General features: G+C 32.5%; 1 protein-coding gene across 8 annotated transcripts in view; it reads left to right on the top strand.

Annotated features, from left to right (window-relative positions):
* The window catches only part of LOC133188422 (protein boule-like), a 49,827-nt gene that overhangs the window by 1,407 nt on the left and 31,970 nt on the right, over window positions 1-16,450 (top strand). For 4 of the 8 annotated variants that reach the window (XM_061323847.1, XM_061323844.1, XM_061323846.1 and 1 more), the window contains exons 3-5: window positions 1,103-1,194; window positions 8,447-8,504; window positions 8,696-8,755. In XM_061323847.1, the coding sequence (XP_061179831.1) occupies window positions 1,103-1,194; window positions 8,447-8,504; window positions 8,696-8,755 (210 nt within the window). Of the gene's footprint in view, window positions 1-1,102; window positions 1,195-8,446; window positions 8,505-8,695; window positions 8,771-16,450 lie in introns of all 8 variants that reach the window. The other 4 variants (XM_061323841.1, XM_061323845.1, XM_061323840.1 and 1 more) reach the window with 1 other exon arrangement.

Below are 16,450 nucleotides of genomic sequence, written 5' to 3'. Positions count from 1 at the left end.
CTGGTTAGTGATATCCTGATTGAAATGTTCTGAAATACTTAATATAAAATAAATCTATGAAATCTTATAAGATAAAAGTTTTTTTTAGCTCACCTGAGCCGAAGGCTCAAGTGAGCTTTTCTGATCATGTTTTGTCCGGCGTCGGTCTCTCTGTAAACTTTTCACATTTTCGACTTCTCAAGAACTACTGGGCCAATTTCAACCAAATTTGCCACAAAGTATCCTTGGGTGAAGGGGATTCAAGTTTGTTCTAATGAAGGGCCATGCCCTCTTTCAAGGGGAGATAGGAATTAGTGAAAAATAGTGGTATTATTTAAAAATCTTCTCAAGAACCACTGGGCCAGGAAAGATGAAACTTATGTGGAAACATCCTCAGGTAGTGTAGATTCAAGTTTGTTCAAATCATGACCCCCCGGGGGTAGGGTGGGGCCACAATGGGCGACTAAACTTTTACATGGGAGTACATAAGAAAAATCTTTTTAAAAACTCTTCTTTTCAAGAACAGCAAAGCCATGATTGGTCATATTTATATGGAAGCATCGCGGGGGTAGGATGGGGCCAGAACGGGTGATCAAAATTTAGCATAGGAATACATAAGAAAATTCTTTAAAACTCTTCTTCTGAAGAACAGCAAAGCCATGATAGGTCATATTTATATGGAAGCATCCTCAGGTAGTGTAGATTCAAGTTTGTTCAAATCATGACCCCCGGGGTAGGGTGGGGCCACAATGGGGGATCAAAGTTTTACATAGGAATATATAGGAAAAAATCTTTTTCTCAAGAACAGAAAAGCCAAGATGAGTCGTATTGATATGGAACCAGCCTCAGGTATTTGTTCAAATGAGGGCCTTTGGGGGTAGAGTGGGCCACAATGGGGGATCAAATTATTACAAATGAATATATAGGAAAAAATCTGCTCAAGAACAGCAAAGCCATTTGCTATATTGATATGGAAGCATCATCAGTTAGTTTAAAATTCAATCCCCCCCCCCCCCCCCCCCCCCCCGTAAACTGTTCAATACTGAACTGATTTTTGCTTTTTTTTCTAGCCAATTTGCTCAGGTGAGCGATGTGGCCCATGGCCCTCTTGTTTATATTTTAGACATCAGAACAAGAATTGAAGCAGTTTTTTGCTGCTTATGGAGCTGTCAAAGACTCAAAGATAATTGCAGATCGGGCTGGGGTCTCTAAAGGGTATGTATAAGGAAAAGGATGACTGTACTTAAGGACATGCAAAATTTGCGACAAAATAAACTTTCAAAACAAGCATTTTTCTTTCATTACAAGAATGGTAAACATCCAATCTACAACTTTATGTAATTACATTTAATAAAAGTGTGTATTTACGAAGTTTGAATCTGTTTTCAAAGGCAGGGGTCATCACAATTTCTTGAATCTCTGTTCGATAATGAGGAGGCCCACTTTTTAACTGACTTTATACATAGTCAGCGCATGTTTGTCTATTGTTCTACGTTGAACAGTAGTTGTATATTTGCATAAATAATAATGTGTCAAAAGGAGATTAATAGACAAACGTGCTCATGGTTAAAAAGAGAAAAAAACTGCTTCTTCTTACATTTGCTCTCTGTATTGTAACCAAGCATTGTGACGTTGAATATTATAATTCACCACATGATTTCTTACCTCAGGTAACTTTGTGAATACTAAATCTGTCACATGACTTGTAAGGTAGCATGTTTTGTGCTAACTATGACATTGTGTACGTAAAGTCCAGAGTTGTGGAAAACTGCCAGTCATGCCGGCAAAACCAGCAAAAAATGCGTGTGACCAGTAAAAATGCTATCGATGTCAGTCCAAATGACCGGTGCTCTTTTTTGGTTAATTTTTTTTTTGTTTTTTCCATTTATCATCCGCGTACTTCCCAGCTTAATTATTGTACCTTATATGTGATTGCGTAATACTTTTTCTTTACACGAGATTGAGGCTATAAATGAAAGCAAAACCAGCATGGTCTTGTGACCAATTAAATTTTCAACTGGGCAGAATTAAGTAGAAATCATAAAGAAACAGATATAGGCAAGCTAAATATGAAATATTTCGACAGAAAGAATTCAAACACAGTTGGGGAAAGCGGTAAATCTAATACTTCCAACTGTCCTGGATTTCGTTTTTTCATCGATCGTGTTGATATCTTTATGATTGATGCACAGAATTTCTTGAATTTTTAGAATCATATTCTAGGTAAATATAATTCCCAAATGCATAAATGTTTAAAAAAAATTTAATTACTATGCTGAATTAGCATTGTCATCTGCCCAAAAGCGGTGAAATCTAGTATTGTTACAAATGCAAAAAAATGAAAACGGAGGAGGACTTGGACACTGAATGTTTATATTATTATTAAGTAAATAGATGTGCAATGAAGTAAATAAATGTTATGCTTTTTTTTTTTTAATTTTGCGACTTTCTATTTCGGACCGGCAAAAATCACTTTGGACCGGCTTATTTTGTCTTCTTCCCAGTCCGAATGACTGTCTATCTAAAAAAGTTTTCCACAACTCTGTAAGTCATCTGGCATTGATATAAAATCTACTTTAATTATATTGACGTGCTCATATTGTTAATTTCGTTTTGAAACCTTTGTAAGAAGTGTATTTGTGCCATACAGAACAGGGTTCGAAATTCACTATGTACAACTCGCAAAATGCGAGTTAGAATTTCCAAATTGCGAGTTAAAAATTAGGTAACTTGCGAAAACTTGCGAGTTTATTTTTTCCCTGGGGAAAAAATTAGTCCCTTCTTGGTTGTAGTTTTCATTTTGGTTATATATTTTATTTCCCCCTTTAAATATCAGCATGGCTAGTTATCTTTTTTAACGGCAGTTGGAAGAGGGTGCTGAAAACAAATAAACGGCACCAACAATGATGATCATGTGTTTTATTTAAAATCTTAAAAAATAATAGGGATGGGAAAAGGGTTCAATATAACCCTTGAAAACAAAATCAGTTGTGAATGACTTATTTGTGAAACTCTATCTTAAAATTTGTAAGAACTTTGTAATAATAGATGTATAAAAACAGTACATTCCTCATATTACAGTTGAATTATGTAGATAAAGTGAGAGAAAAAAAACCATGTATTGAAACTGTACCAAAATTATATAATATGACAGAACATAATACTTTTGATTTAAATCAGTAATTTAAATAAAAGTCACACTGTAGTTGTATTTTGTGTATTGTACATTATTTACTTTTTCCTTAAGTTACATTTATTTAACTTTAATTTTAAAAAGGCTTTTATATGAAAATTGCGAGTAGTCTTATAAAATTGCAAGTTCACTTTCTTGGTACTCGCAATTATTTGCGAGTTGTGATTTTAGGGAGTTTCTAACCCTGCAGAATAAAGAGGGAGATTGGAAAGAATGGTCATATTCTTTTCTCAAATATGTCTTTGTTATTTATCTAGTCTAATTTTAGACCCATTCTTACAATGTTAGCTCCACCTCTCATGCATGTGTAATGTTCAATCAAGGGCAGTTAAGTGTAAATTACTATATTTGGAAAGCAGTAAGGGCAAAAAACATTAAATTATTTTATTGAATCACAGTCTTAAATCATTTTCAGATTTAAATTTGGTTCCAAATTGATCCTTTTATTAAGTGAAGAGGGGAATCCAAACCTAAAATTATTGGTATCAAATCAGAAATTTTTAAAACATAACATTGATTAAGTATTTTAAATATCAACTAGATAATTTGAACAAATCTAGTAATAGGTGACAAATTTCACAACTTCAACAAAGTAGCTGTAAAGTACTGGATGCTGGAAAAATGTAGCTTCAGAATTCAATCATTTTTTGACCACATTTTATGATTTTGATAATCCTATGACATTCTGTCTGTAACCTTGTTGCTTTCTGTTGCATAACTTTTTGGTGATATTTGGCAGTATAATTGGCCATGCTTTATGGTCAAATAATATATTTTTTGGCCATGTGCTTATATGGTCAAAGAATACATTGTGTCCTAAGGATGTGTCCTGACCTAAAGGTATGGCAAATATGGCCTAGATAAATAAATTGTGTGTTTCCGGTTCCCTGACCGACCCTAAAAAATATGATCCGACCCTGAAAAATTTATCCGCCGATATCGTTCCAGAAGTAAACAATTCAATTTTCACTATTAGAAATCCTAATCTTGATCACTTCCGCGTTTGAGAAAATGCATATACAGTCCCTGAAAAGTTCTACTTTCCCAATTTTCCGTTCGCTCACCGTTCGTTCAGCGCACATTCACCGTTCATTCACGTGCGCTTGCGTTTACCGTTCACATAGCGTTCGCTCTCCGTTCGTTCACTTTGCGTTCTCCTTGCGTTCAGCGTTCACTTATCGTTCAGCCTTCAGTGTCATTTGGAACTCCAAAGTGAAAGGACTTATCTTTTTGTAAGCAAGGATTAACGGATTTTTAATTTATTAATTAACATATCATGTTTAAAGAATCGTTATCTCATTGGAAAAAAAATATCTACAATATTCTAACATCATTTTTTTTTATTATTCTAACTTTGCTCTCAGGTTATTTATTAATCTACTCTAGGAAATAAATATTGTTCTGAGTATGTACCTACATGTATGTAGAACGATGCTGAAAAATTTAATTGAAATACGGGCGATATATAAGTACTTCAAGCACTGCAACATTTTGTTGTTATATTATAGCCGAAAAATCATTAATGGAGGGATAATTATCCAAGTTAATCAAGTTACAAACTGCAGCAAAATTAGGAAAATATTTATTTCTAACACTGCAGCCAAATTACGAAAATATTTATTTCTATTGAAACACATTTTTTTCAATTACTACAGAAATACATGATAGAACTTGTTAGATGAGAATTATACATAGTACTGCGGATATCTTGTTAATTAAATATCTTTGGAGCGAATTAAAATTAATAGTGTGGTTATAAAAAATACTTATTTTAAATGTAATACACTACAGATTTTCTCTACTGTAACGATATAAAGTCTATTTAGAGAAAATAAATTCTTCCTTCACTGTAACTTTATGTTTGCCATTCGATATGATTAAGAGACCAATTTTTTTCCTCCTAAATCAGTTACTTAGTCAATATTTCCAGTATATTTTATAAACTTTTAAAAGGAGTTAATATGTTTTGTTCCTCAAAAATTTCAGTCTCAAAAAAAAAATGCATCTAAAAAAGTCATTAAACAATAGTAGTTCAAAATATACACGTGTCGGCGATGGTATTTTAATTTGGCAGAGAGTGCGTTTCAAATCGAAGTGTTAATGCCCAATGTATTTTAATTATTTATTTAGAAATGTTGGAATCAAATGTAGAAATGATTAAAAACTTGTTGGAGATACTAGCACTTCATCTTCGGTGTGACAAGACTTTCACACCTGCACAGTGTCGAATGATTTTGATTGACAGGACGAGCACGTGGACTTCGTGTGAACTTGAAGCAGGAAAAAAAAACGAGTATGACTGTCAAACAAATGGATTTGTTGATAAAAAAAAAAGTTTCTTTCATTGCCTGATATATTTAGGAAGAAAAAAATGAAGAATTTTTGTTTGATATCGGTACAAACATTTGGTGAAGCCTAGGGGGGGGGGGGGGGGGGGGGCTAAAACGGAATCTCTCTCTGTCTCTCTCTAGTCTGCTTGATAAAAACTATGACAGCATATTGCTTAAATATCAAGTTCTGAAATCTTAATATATAACAAATAATATGAATATGTATGCCTCTTTGTATAATCTTGTCCGAGTATAATCACGGGGAAATGTCTACAGGTACATGTACATGTAGAAGTTTTGCTTAATAAATCATCATTAAAATAGAAATGACACAGAAAAATATTATTGCATTAAAAATCTAAAATGCGGGTGTATTTATGCAGTACGTCCACAGACCTTTGTTATTTTTTTTCCATTATTTTACACTGAATCGCCTTGGCACGGAAATATGTATGAATGGGTGTTACAACTGTTATAATTCATTCTATAAGTCCAAATTTTTCTCTTATTTGTACTGTTTTTTTTTATATCAAATAAGAATAGACATATTTATTTTCAAACTAAAATAATTTTATCTTTTATACTACAGCGTTCGGTAACAATTACAATGTTTTACAGCGATAAAATTCGTGTGATTAAAAAGTTGAATTTAAACATCATACAAGTAAAAAAAAAAAAATAGTTTTACTTAAATGTGCATGTATCGTCTTTAATTTCTTAGGACAATTTTGTAGCATGTATTTTATTTATTTATTCATTAATTTGTTTATTTATTTATTTTTTGGCACCTAACATTAGAATACAATAGAATAGGTTCAATGCAAGGAAAAGATCAGAGGGATTCCAAGTAAGTCGTTCATCTTGCGTTCACCATTCACTTTGCGTTCGCGTTTGCGCTCTGTTCGCGTTCTGCGTTCGCTCACCGTTCACACGTCATTCACTCACTGTTCGCTCTGCGTTCGTTCACCGTTCGCTCACCGTTCAAGTGGGAAAGTAGAACGTTTCAGGGACTACTATACACATTAAACAGAAATGCTATTAGCAAGCTGCCCTTTTGGGCAAAAAGAAATGAACTCTTTGTTTTTCTCATTATATTTATGCTCAAAGTTGAATAAAATAAAATAAAATGTTTTCCCTACCTACCTACCCTATTTTTTCTCGGGTTGGAATAGGAAACACAATATTTACTTTTCTTGGCTAAGGTCAAGGTCAGATTAGGATATTAAAAAAAGCTTTTGTTTTGCCTTTAGTTGGGATTATCTTGATTGTAACATGGTTATAAGTAAAGATGGTTGTGATGGCAGGCCAGAACTTAAAAAGTGGACCTGGAAGAGCTAGAGTATTATTGTTGTATACCACCTGTTGTAATTCAGAAGTTTTTTTCCCCTGAACAGCCTATGGTTTTGGAGCTGGATTGGTAGATAATTTTATTGAATTTTCAGACTCTACAGAGTTTTCCCCCAAAAATTTGAAGACTGAATGATCTCCAAGACTGCTTATGTCATTTTGATTGCTCAAAGTTCAAATTTATATTTGGAATAAGTAAGCAAATTAACATATAAAGTCGATACAAGCTCATGCTCCATTACAAAGCTAACAATTGAATGATCCCTTTCAATTATTGCATCACATGCACCTAGGGAATTTTCTTATTGGTCCCCTGGATGGACATGTCTAAGAAATTTATTAACCTAGGGAATAATTTTTTTGGTCTTGCTGAAAAAACCAGCAGTTTTTGACTAGTGGGTGTATTTTAATTCCATCCTCAGTCTGGTTTTGTGAAGTTTTATTTATTTATTTATTTATTTATTTTGCTGAAGCCTGTGAGACATTAGAAGCTTCATTTGGTTTGTAGATGTCCCTGAGTATAGGAATTTTTTATGTTTACAGATTTTTAGATACCATTCAACTTCTTGGTCTTAAACAGTGACTGATGTCGATCACAGTGGCTCTGTCTGTGTGTGCCAAATGGACTAGCCCAATACCTGGACACTATGAAATTTTTGGTTGGGCTAGTACAATTAAATTGGCACCAAGCCCAAACAGACTAGTAAAATATCCAGTAATAGATATATCTCAATACTGTAGAAAATGTCAGACATTGTTGTCTGAAAACAAGTCATCTTGATTAAATGATGATTTCCATATCCATGATATCCCTGTAGATTTCTTGCTGTTCATACTTGGTTAATAATAATTCATCAAACCAAAAGCTTATTTGAATTGGGGAATTTTTTTTATGTTGAAACAGAGACCTTCACTGAAGTTAATAAACAGTATTAATTAAAACATAAATTAAATGTAAAAGGCTTATGTCATTTATTTTTCACACTTCTGGGAGGCTAGTATAAAAGCGATTCAGGCTAGTAAATTTTGCCATAACTAGCCCCATTGGACTAGTACTGAAAAGTTTTTGGCGCACACTACGATGTAGAAATGAGTCTACAGTCTTAAGGACATACGCAACGTACCTTACCTACTGATAATTTTTCAAGACATTCTTAATTTAAGATTATAGTGCTATCAGATGTTTGTAGACAAAAAATCAGCATGCATTACCAGGGGTTTTGAAAAGATATCAATTGATGAAAATTCTTGTATAACTTAAAGAAAAATATACAAAAATTACTAAACATATATTCTAGATGTTTTGTTTATCCAAACTTGTTTTAGAAGAAGTGTACAACAGCATATATAGACATTAAAATGTAGTACACAGTTCCTTTAGGTACTGGAACTCTTCAGCTCCAGGGAAAAAGACAATAAAGTTCGAACTACGTTACGTATGTCCTTAAGTTTACTGTTTATTGCATTTTCAAATTAATTATCTGGCATCCTTAGATATTTAAGTAGTTTTTAAGGCCTGACTGTTACACGTTGTTGCTGTATCATGCATGACTATATGATCTGCTGGTCTTCAACAGTTCTACTTTTTCTTTTTCAGGTATGGATTCATCACATTTGAGAATCAGGAGGATGCTGACAGAATTATTAAAAAAGATGTACGTATGAAATCTCAGAAGATAGCAAATGGCAGCATGTAAAATTTGCACATTACCTAGTAAATATTCATGTAACATGAAATGATTAGTTTATTAAAACAAGAGTGTCTTTACTATTACTTTAAGACATCACAATTAGCTGCAAATAGATATTTAAGAAAAGTTATTTTAGGTATGTGTGTGTTTTGCAGTCGGACAATTTGGTATTCAAGGACAGGAAGTTGAATATTGGTCCAGCTGTGCGCAAACAGGTAACCCAGTCTGATGTAAGTCCAGCAGAAATATTTATCAAATTGTAAACCTAACCAAAGAATATTACAATTTACATTCTGGATTTACACCATTTAATTCTTTTCTTAGTTCACCTAAGTTAAAAGCTAGAGCTTTTCTGATGAATGTGTCTTCAAAGTGTTGGCCATCTATCAGTTTTTCACACATTCAAAAAAAAATTTTTTTCAGAACCTAATTTTTACAAATCTTGGAACATCTCTTAAGGGGAAATAATAATTGATAGAATAAGGGATGGTATCATTTGTGGGACTCTCAATAAGTTATCTCAGGGTTTGAAATTAACAGTCGCCCACTCGCAATTTGCGACTAATGTTCCATGTGGGCGACTTAAAATTACGTTCAAGTTGCCCACATGGCGATTAGAAAATTTACGATAATAAATATTTGTTTTTCAATTTTGTCTGAATGATTTGTATTTTTCTCTTGAAAATTTTCGTAATCAGTAAAGTGCTTTATAATTACCCGTAAGAAGTTCTTATACATAAAGCGTCTAAGTGATTGTGTCAGGCATAATGTGGCATCGACGGGTCAATGAGCCCATGAAACCAAAAAGTGCTGTTGTTATTTGTGAATGAAAACGTGCCATGTGCTCTATATATGATACTGAATGATCATATCAATCTTCATAAACAGAAGAGTTCCACTTCAAATTTAGATAAGTCGTGCATAATGTTACAACGGATAGAAAAGAAACACGAAGCACATGATAAAAAAACGAAAAATTGGATTGTTGTTTTTATATTCAATAGAAGGTGTGATAATCTGTGGGCGAATAAATTTTGATGCGGGCCCCAGAATTGCAAGGTTCAGTAGCCCTCATGGCTATCAAGGATTACAAGTTAGTTTAAAACCCTGCATCTGTATTTTATCTTCCTTCAAAATATTTAAAATTCTGAGGATGAACTACCAGACTTGCAAAGATGCTGATCCATATGACTTGCACTTTCTGGATGGGTGAACAGGTTAAACATTTTGGAGCAGGTTCATTCTAAAGTAAAAGTCGTGTAGTACAGTACAATTCGTTTTTTATCATACCGGTTTTATATCATACTTCTTTTTTTATCATAGATATCTGAAACACAAAACCATTTCTTAATAATTCATTATAAATTTCGTCTGTTATTATCATAGGTAAAAGTATACACTTCACTTACTATAATATAAAATTTCCGTCCGTAATATTTTTTTCACACCTTTTCACTCTTGGGACAATCAACAAAACAAAAGATGACACCTATCTACACCTGTGGTTTATGCACAGTCGCTTGTCTATACACAATGGCTTGATTTTCACTTTGAAATTTGCCGATAGTGAAAGACTGGGGAGATTAGTCACACTTCAGTGCACTTACCTGAGCGATTGGCAGGGAGTCTATTTATTTCATGAAGTACATGACAGGATAACACGGACTCCTTTTTTTCATAACTTATTTTCTTCTTAAGTTAATCCTGAATTGTACGTTCGTAATAAATACGTTTTACCAAATGTGTTGAAACTAAATTTAGTCTCAATATTAACCCAAGCTTTCTAACGCTTGGTGTCTGGATCAGTGTTCATAGTTAATTACATTTACAAAACTACCCGATTAATTAAGAAATAATTAAGTGAAATTAACTCTTTCACCAGTCTGTCCAAGCGGCTTTGAATGCATATGCTCATCAGTGTATCAATTAATTTTAATTATACGGCGACATTAAGTGTAAATAGGTAATTTTTGGGAGTTGATTTTATCAACTCCTCATAGTCAGCGCGCCAGAGGCGCATCAATACATACAAATGACAAACAGCCGCCAAGGGGGTATCCTCGATTAAATGCAGGATGTTGTGAAAATGGGAGAAAGGTTGAAATTAGAGTTTTAACCTACAAATTGAGCAGGGTGTAAAGATTTAAAAATGCATTGTATAATCTCAGTAAACGGCAAGTCTAAATATTTATATAAGAAAATAGATTTACAGATATTGCGAATAAGAAAATAGTACATATATTCTAATTTTAAGATAGGAAACTCGCTCCTAAAATAGCTTAGATACGTCATCAGTTTGTAAGGAAAGGCTGAAGGTATCCTCGTGATTGTAACAATGCATAAACACCATGCTTCGACAGTATGATTCCCATAATAACGGGATTAATAAACAGACATGCGTTTAAATGCATGTCGGTATATACAGAGAATACAAAATCAGATTGATGTATACCCTATAATGTTTATGTACATATGCGAGAAAGACTGATTATCACAGCGGGCATTATGTGCCTCCAGTATCTCTAACATGTGTAAAGTTCTAAAGTTGCAGATAAGATCTCCAAACTGCAGCAGACGTGACCTACTTGACAAAATTAATTTAGCAGCCTTTTACTTTTGTGCCTGGAATGATAATTATTGATAGTATACACAGTATTAATTTTCATTACATGTGTAATTGAGATGGCTTGTTTAATATTTTTATTTTTGCAGGAATATTAATGCTGTGCATGTAATTGTCTCAACAATTAGTTCACTGTTGATAGAACAGAATTTTTCGGAGTGGATCCAGAATTTTGCTAATTTGGGGCACATTGAGTATTTTTGGAGTGGAGTGGGGTGTTGAAATAGCCCATTTCCTTCTAAAACAAAACTGTATACATTTGTGAACAAAGACCAGATATGATGCTCAGGGGTGTGCAATTAGCATCGCCCGACGCCCAGGGCTACCATTTTTTGGGGTCGGGCTAGTTGTTCTCTGCATGCAGGTAGCCCCTTGGGCTAGTAAAAATTAAAAATACCAATGTTATAAATGAAAATCACTACCGGTATTTTCACTTATTTTTTGCTATTAAGTTCCCAACCAATGAAAAATTTCCAGGCAGAATGCTCCTATTGTTCGTAAATCTCCATAATCTTATCCATTTTGCAGCACTTCCTGACTTATTTACTTCCAAAAACGCAGATATCTATTATTTACGATCACTCAATCAACTGAAAGATAAGTATTATGTGATTTACGTGTACATTAAATATATTTCCAGTGTATTTAATAATTTAAGATAAAAAAAAAAGATTTCACTTCGTTTTAGATGAGCTAGTGCAATATGCACAGAGAAAAGGAAAAAAAATAATTTATTTAAATTCATTTTTATTTTCTATCATAATTATTAATTTATACATGATTCAATTTTACTAGTGAGAATAAAACTTTAATTTTAAAAAGAATTACCTTAAACCCTTGACTTATTCAACAATAATGTATTTTTTCGTAGTTGTTACATAAATCCCACCTACATTTGGGCTAGTAACTTTTTACTGTGGGCTAGTAACTTTATTGCTGCCACTAGCCCGTGGGCTAGTACTTGATTTTTTTAATTGCACACCCCTGATGCTTTGTGGTTTTATATACCTGTAATGAAATATTTCATCTCGCTTCAATCTTAGTTAGATTCCAGCGAAAAGTAGAAAAAAAAATAAAAAATAAAAATGATACATTTAAAAATGAATTATGCCACGCAATAAGGTTTAATTTATAAACACAAGAAATTTATTTATATGTAAATACACTGTTATGTCATATAGTGTATCTAAATACAAATACCTAAATGTATCATTTCTCATGCTCTTATCTATTGCTCAAAGTATATTAACTTTATCAAAAAAATAAATTAATTAATTTTAAAAAAAGGAAGAAAAAATTAATAGTTTCAATAAATTTAGACATTAAAACCACTGTTCACTTTTTTGATCATTCAATTAACCCTATTTTAATCATTGTATGCATATGAAATTTGGGTTAATTTTAATCCGTTTACTAAAAAAAAAATTTGCAAATTAATATTTGGTGTGCATAAATATGCAACTAGTTTTGCTGTACTATCTGAATTTGGTAGATTTCCCCTACACTTCGACATTGTAAGATCAAATTAAGATAAGCTATTGGTATAGACTTTAAAATCTGGTAAGTCTTTTCCATCTTTACAAGACTGAAGATGTATATTGTGAATCCAAATCACTATGAAAAAGGTGAAGATAACAGGCAGTGATTGATTTAAAAAAAAAATCTATAAAACAATACAATCTGGAAAGAGGGCATAAATTTGAGAAGAATCTCTATTTCTGGTATACATGTCCCTCCATTAATTTTCTTATCACCAATATAGATGGTATTTGTCGTGATTTAACCTTGGTCAGAGTACATCACATGGTTACACGTAAATGTTGTACATGTACACCTTATTCATGAATTAATGACAATGTGGCCGTTGGCAATGAATATTCATTATTTTTGTGATATTTTTCAAAAAAAAAAAATAAAATAAATAAATTATCAATCTTTTTATAATGAAACAGAAGTAATTATTTGATCTTATCCCTCATCGTATGACAATAATGAAGTTCAATATTTTCTCAGGTAAAAAAAAAAAAAAAACCCTGCAATTTCCCCACTGGGAGTGTTGTTCAGTTTTTCTGATTCTGTCTAAAACGGGATCTTCGGTTAAAAAAAAAATCTGATAACATGTATCTTAGAAACTGAAATTGCAAGTTTGACAACTTCACGCAAGATGAGGATGAAATTGTAAAATGACAAATATTTATAAATTTGCTTGATAAAGACCTTGTAAGCTCTTTCATCACATTTTTTTCTACATGAATATCATTATAATGCAGCTTCGCTTTAGATTTTCAAACTCGAAAGAAACTTTCAACTTTTCGTCATTTTGTAAACGAAAGATTGCATTCAGATACAGGACAAAATAAAAGATAGAATCAAATGAGGAAGAAATTATTCCGAATTGATATTTTTTAATCTATGCTTTTTTTCTTTTATAATGCATTGAACAAAATCTGCCATATTGAAAACAATATGGCGCCTATGCAAATTAGCAAAACGTACACCATTTCTCTATATGTAAATTCAAACGTACACTTAACAATCATTTATTCTAACATTATATATATATATATATATATATATATATATATATATATATATATATAGGAGCGAAATCAACAACTTGAATCACATTCTGACGAAAAATAAGTCGCTCTGGCACTTTTAAACAAATTTTTGGTAAGGAAAATACCTTAAATTACTGAAAAATTTTGAGCAATGAAGAAGTCTTACACGTTTTTGCATATCATTCAAAAGTTATGGTCAAATCAAAACAAGCCCTACTTTTTTGACTCCGTAGAATCGTGACATTTTTTTAGTCTTTTGATACTTGCATACCAAATTAAGAAGCAATAATGTTGTACATAATTTAAAAAGTTGTAAACAAGGTTAAAAACATAAAATTTTATTTGAAATCGTTCTTAAAATCAACTCCCATCAGTACCTTCAGTACTTTGATTTTATGTCTACTTTGGATGAATAAAAGAAACAATTTGAATGCATGCTTTGTTGCTGTGTTAATTTATTTAATATGTGACCAAAAAAAAAAACAAAACGAAACATTGGTAATTTGAATTGACCATAAATTGAAAATGAAAGTAGATCAAAATAAACAAGATGGATGCCAAGGGATCTAGAAGACTGAGTTTGAAGAGTATCAAGTTTTATTTAAGTGAATTTATTTATAATAAAAAGCTGAAACAGTAAGTAAATATTGTGAAATGATATGTCAGTTAACTTATATTTCAAATAAACCTGAAAAATCGAAATTATATGTAACGTAAGATGTATAATACATCCAATAATTTACACAAACGTCGTATCGTCAGCCGTCCGACATGAATTTCAGCTGACTATGGTTATTATAAAAGTCGCTTATTATAAAGTTTTGGCCTGACAAATAAACTATGATAATAAACGAATTGTACTGTACTGCAAAATTGGTTAGATGATGAAGCTTTATGAACAAAAGGAGCATGTTGCTTAGAATTTTTCATTGCTTGGGAATTTCAAAGCATAAAATGAGTGAAAATACCTGCATTGCTTTTCATGCATTGCATGGGTAGCCTTGATTTTTCACTATCCATAGGGACTACTTCCATGCAGAAAGCCCTACCCTAGAAAATGGTAGTTCTGGGCATTGGACAGTCCTACATGTAATTGCACACCCCTCAGGTTTTAAGTATGAAAGATATTGTATTATTAATTTTTGCATAATGGAATGTTTCATTGATGGAAGAACTCGCTTTTTAAGAACCCTCTCTACACTGCACACTAAAGAGTTCTGATTCTATGGTATTTTTCTGCAGTTAGAGTGATCTACCCTTATATCTCAATTCCAATAAATTGAAATTTACAGTATATTACTCAATTTGTAATCAATTTAGTATTCTTAACATTTGAAAATGGCCAAGATAAACTAGAGCCGAGCTCGTTGCAGAGCAATGAATAGGTCTTCCGTTGGAGCAGTGACCTTGAGTCAAGGTCATGCCATATTCTAAGATGATAAATAATCTTTTAAGGGACTATCAACTTGCAATGCTTCGCCAGTAGAAAGACAATAAAATAATGTACACTTTCTATTTCGTGACCTTGAACTTGTCCAGATGACCTTGCTTCAAGCCATGACACACTCTGGTTATGACGCAAACCTATCTGTGTTACCGACTTGACAAGTGAACACATGTTCTTTCAGACCACACATCCAGTAAAAGCATCTTGTTCTTAGTGACCTTGAACTTGAGTCAAGGCCATGACACAACTGTATAATACCAACAATACCCATTCTGAGTGTTTCCAACTTGAAAAGTTTACACATGTTTTTTTTTCATTTCGTTTCCATATAGTTGTAATTTATTACTTTTAACTTGCTGGCTTCAAATTTTATTGTAAATATGTTTTATGTCCAATTTCGATATTGAAAAACGTCGGCGTCTTTGAGTACGTGTGCAAGGTGCATTACGTTACCCTATCACATCATGTTTTATAACGCAGACCTACATGCATATATAGTCAGCGTTATAAAAAGGTTTTAAAAAACCATTTTATTCATCAAAAATCTCTGCTTAATTATCTTTGCCGATTTCTCACAGAACTAGAGTGTTCCCAGGAACACGTGTCGCCTGCTTTTATAGTGTTAAATCTAAAGCAAACAAGCATGGCGCAGCGCCATGCCCTTTTCTCTCGGCGCCATGCCCTTTTTTCCTTGCAAAAATAAATAAATATGCCCAGCAGAGGCAAGATGGACTAGCGGCTTTGTTTATTCAGTGCATGCTGATTAGCTCCTTTGTTTATTTAATGCATGCAAAGTGTGAATTCAGGACAGGAAATAACTTCTCGCTTGAACGCACACAGCCACCTGGCCAGGTAACATGCCTCAGGCTGTCAGGGTATAAGAGATAACACGAGAAAATATCATTATGCAAGAATTAGCCCAATGTCAAAGATAGATTAATTTGTAAATTAAAATGTTACACATTTTAAATCAGGATCGTGTTTTTTTAACTTGAAAGTAGAAAAAACAGAGTAAATCAAGAAATGTGAAAAACAAAACTGCTGATGAATTAAATCAACTTACAATGTACAGTACAAAAAAAAAAAAAAAAAAAAAAAAAAAAAAAAAACAAACAAAAAAACTGAATATTATTTGTGAAATGGGCTAGGAAACAACAAAGTATGAAGTTAGTTTCTTTCATGTTCAATGATTCTGTGTTCTAACTTTTTGAATTGACACCCAGAGGCTTAATGTTTCTAAGACAGAAAAAAGTTTTAACCAATTTATATATTATTTCAA

This window comes from Saccostrea echinata, unplaced genomic scaffold (assembly GCF_033153115.1).
Source record: "Saccostrea echinata isolate AGI-Se365-2 ecotype Australia unplaced genomic scaffold, CSIRO_AGI_Sech_v1 ptg000016l, whole genome shotgun sequence".
NCBI lineage: Eukaryota > Metazoa > Mollusca > Bivalvia > Ostreida > Ostreidae > Saccostrea > Saccostrea echinata.
This window is presented reverse-complemented; position numbering and strand designations above follow the sequence as displayed.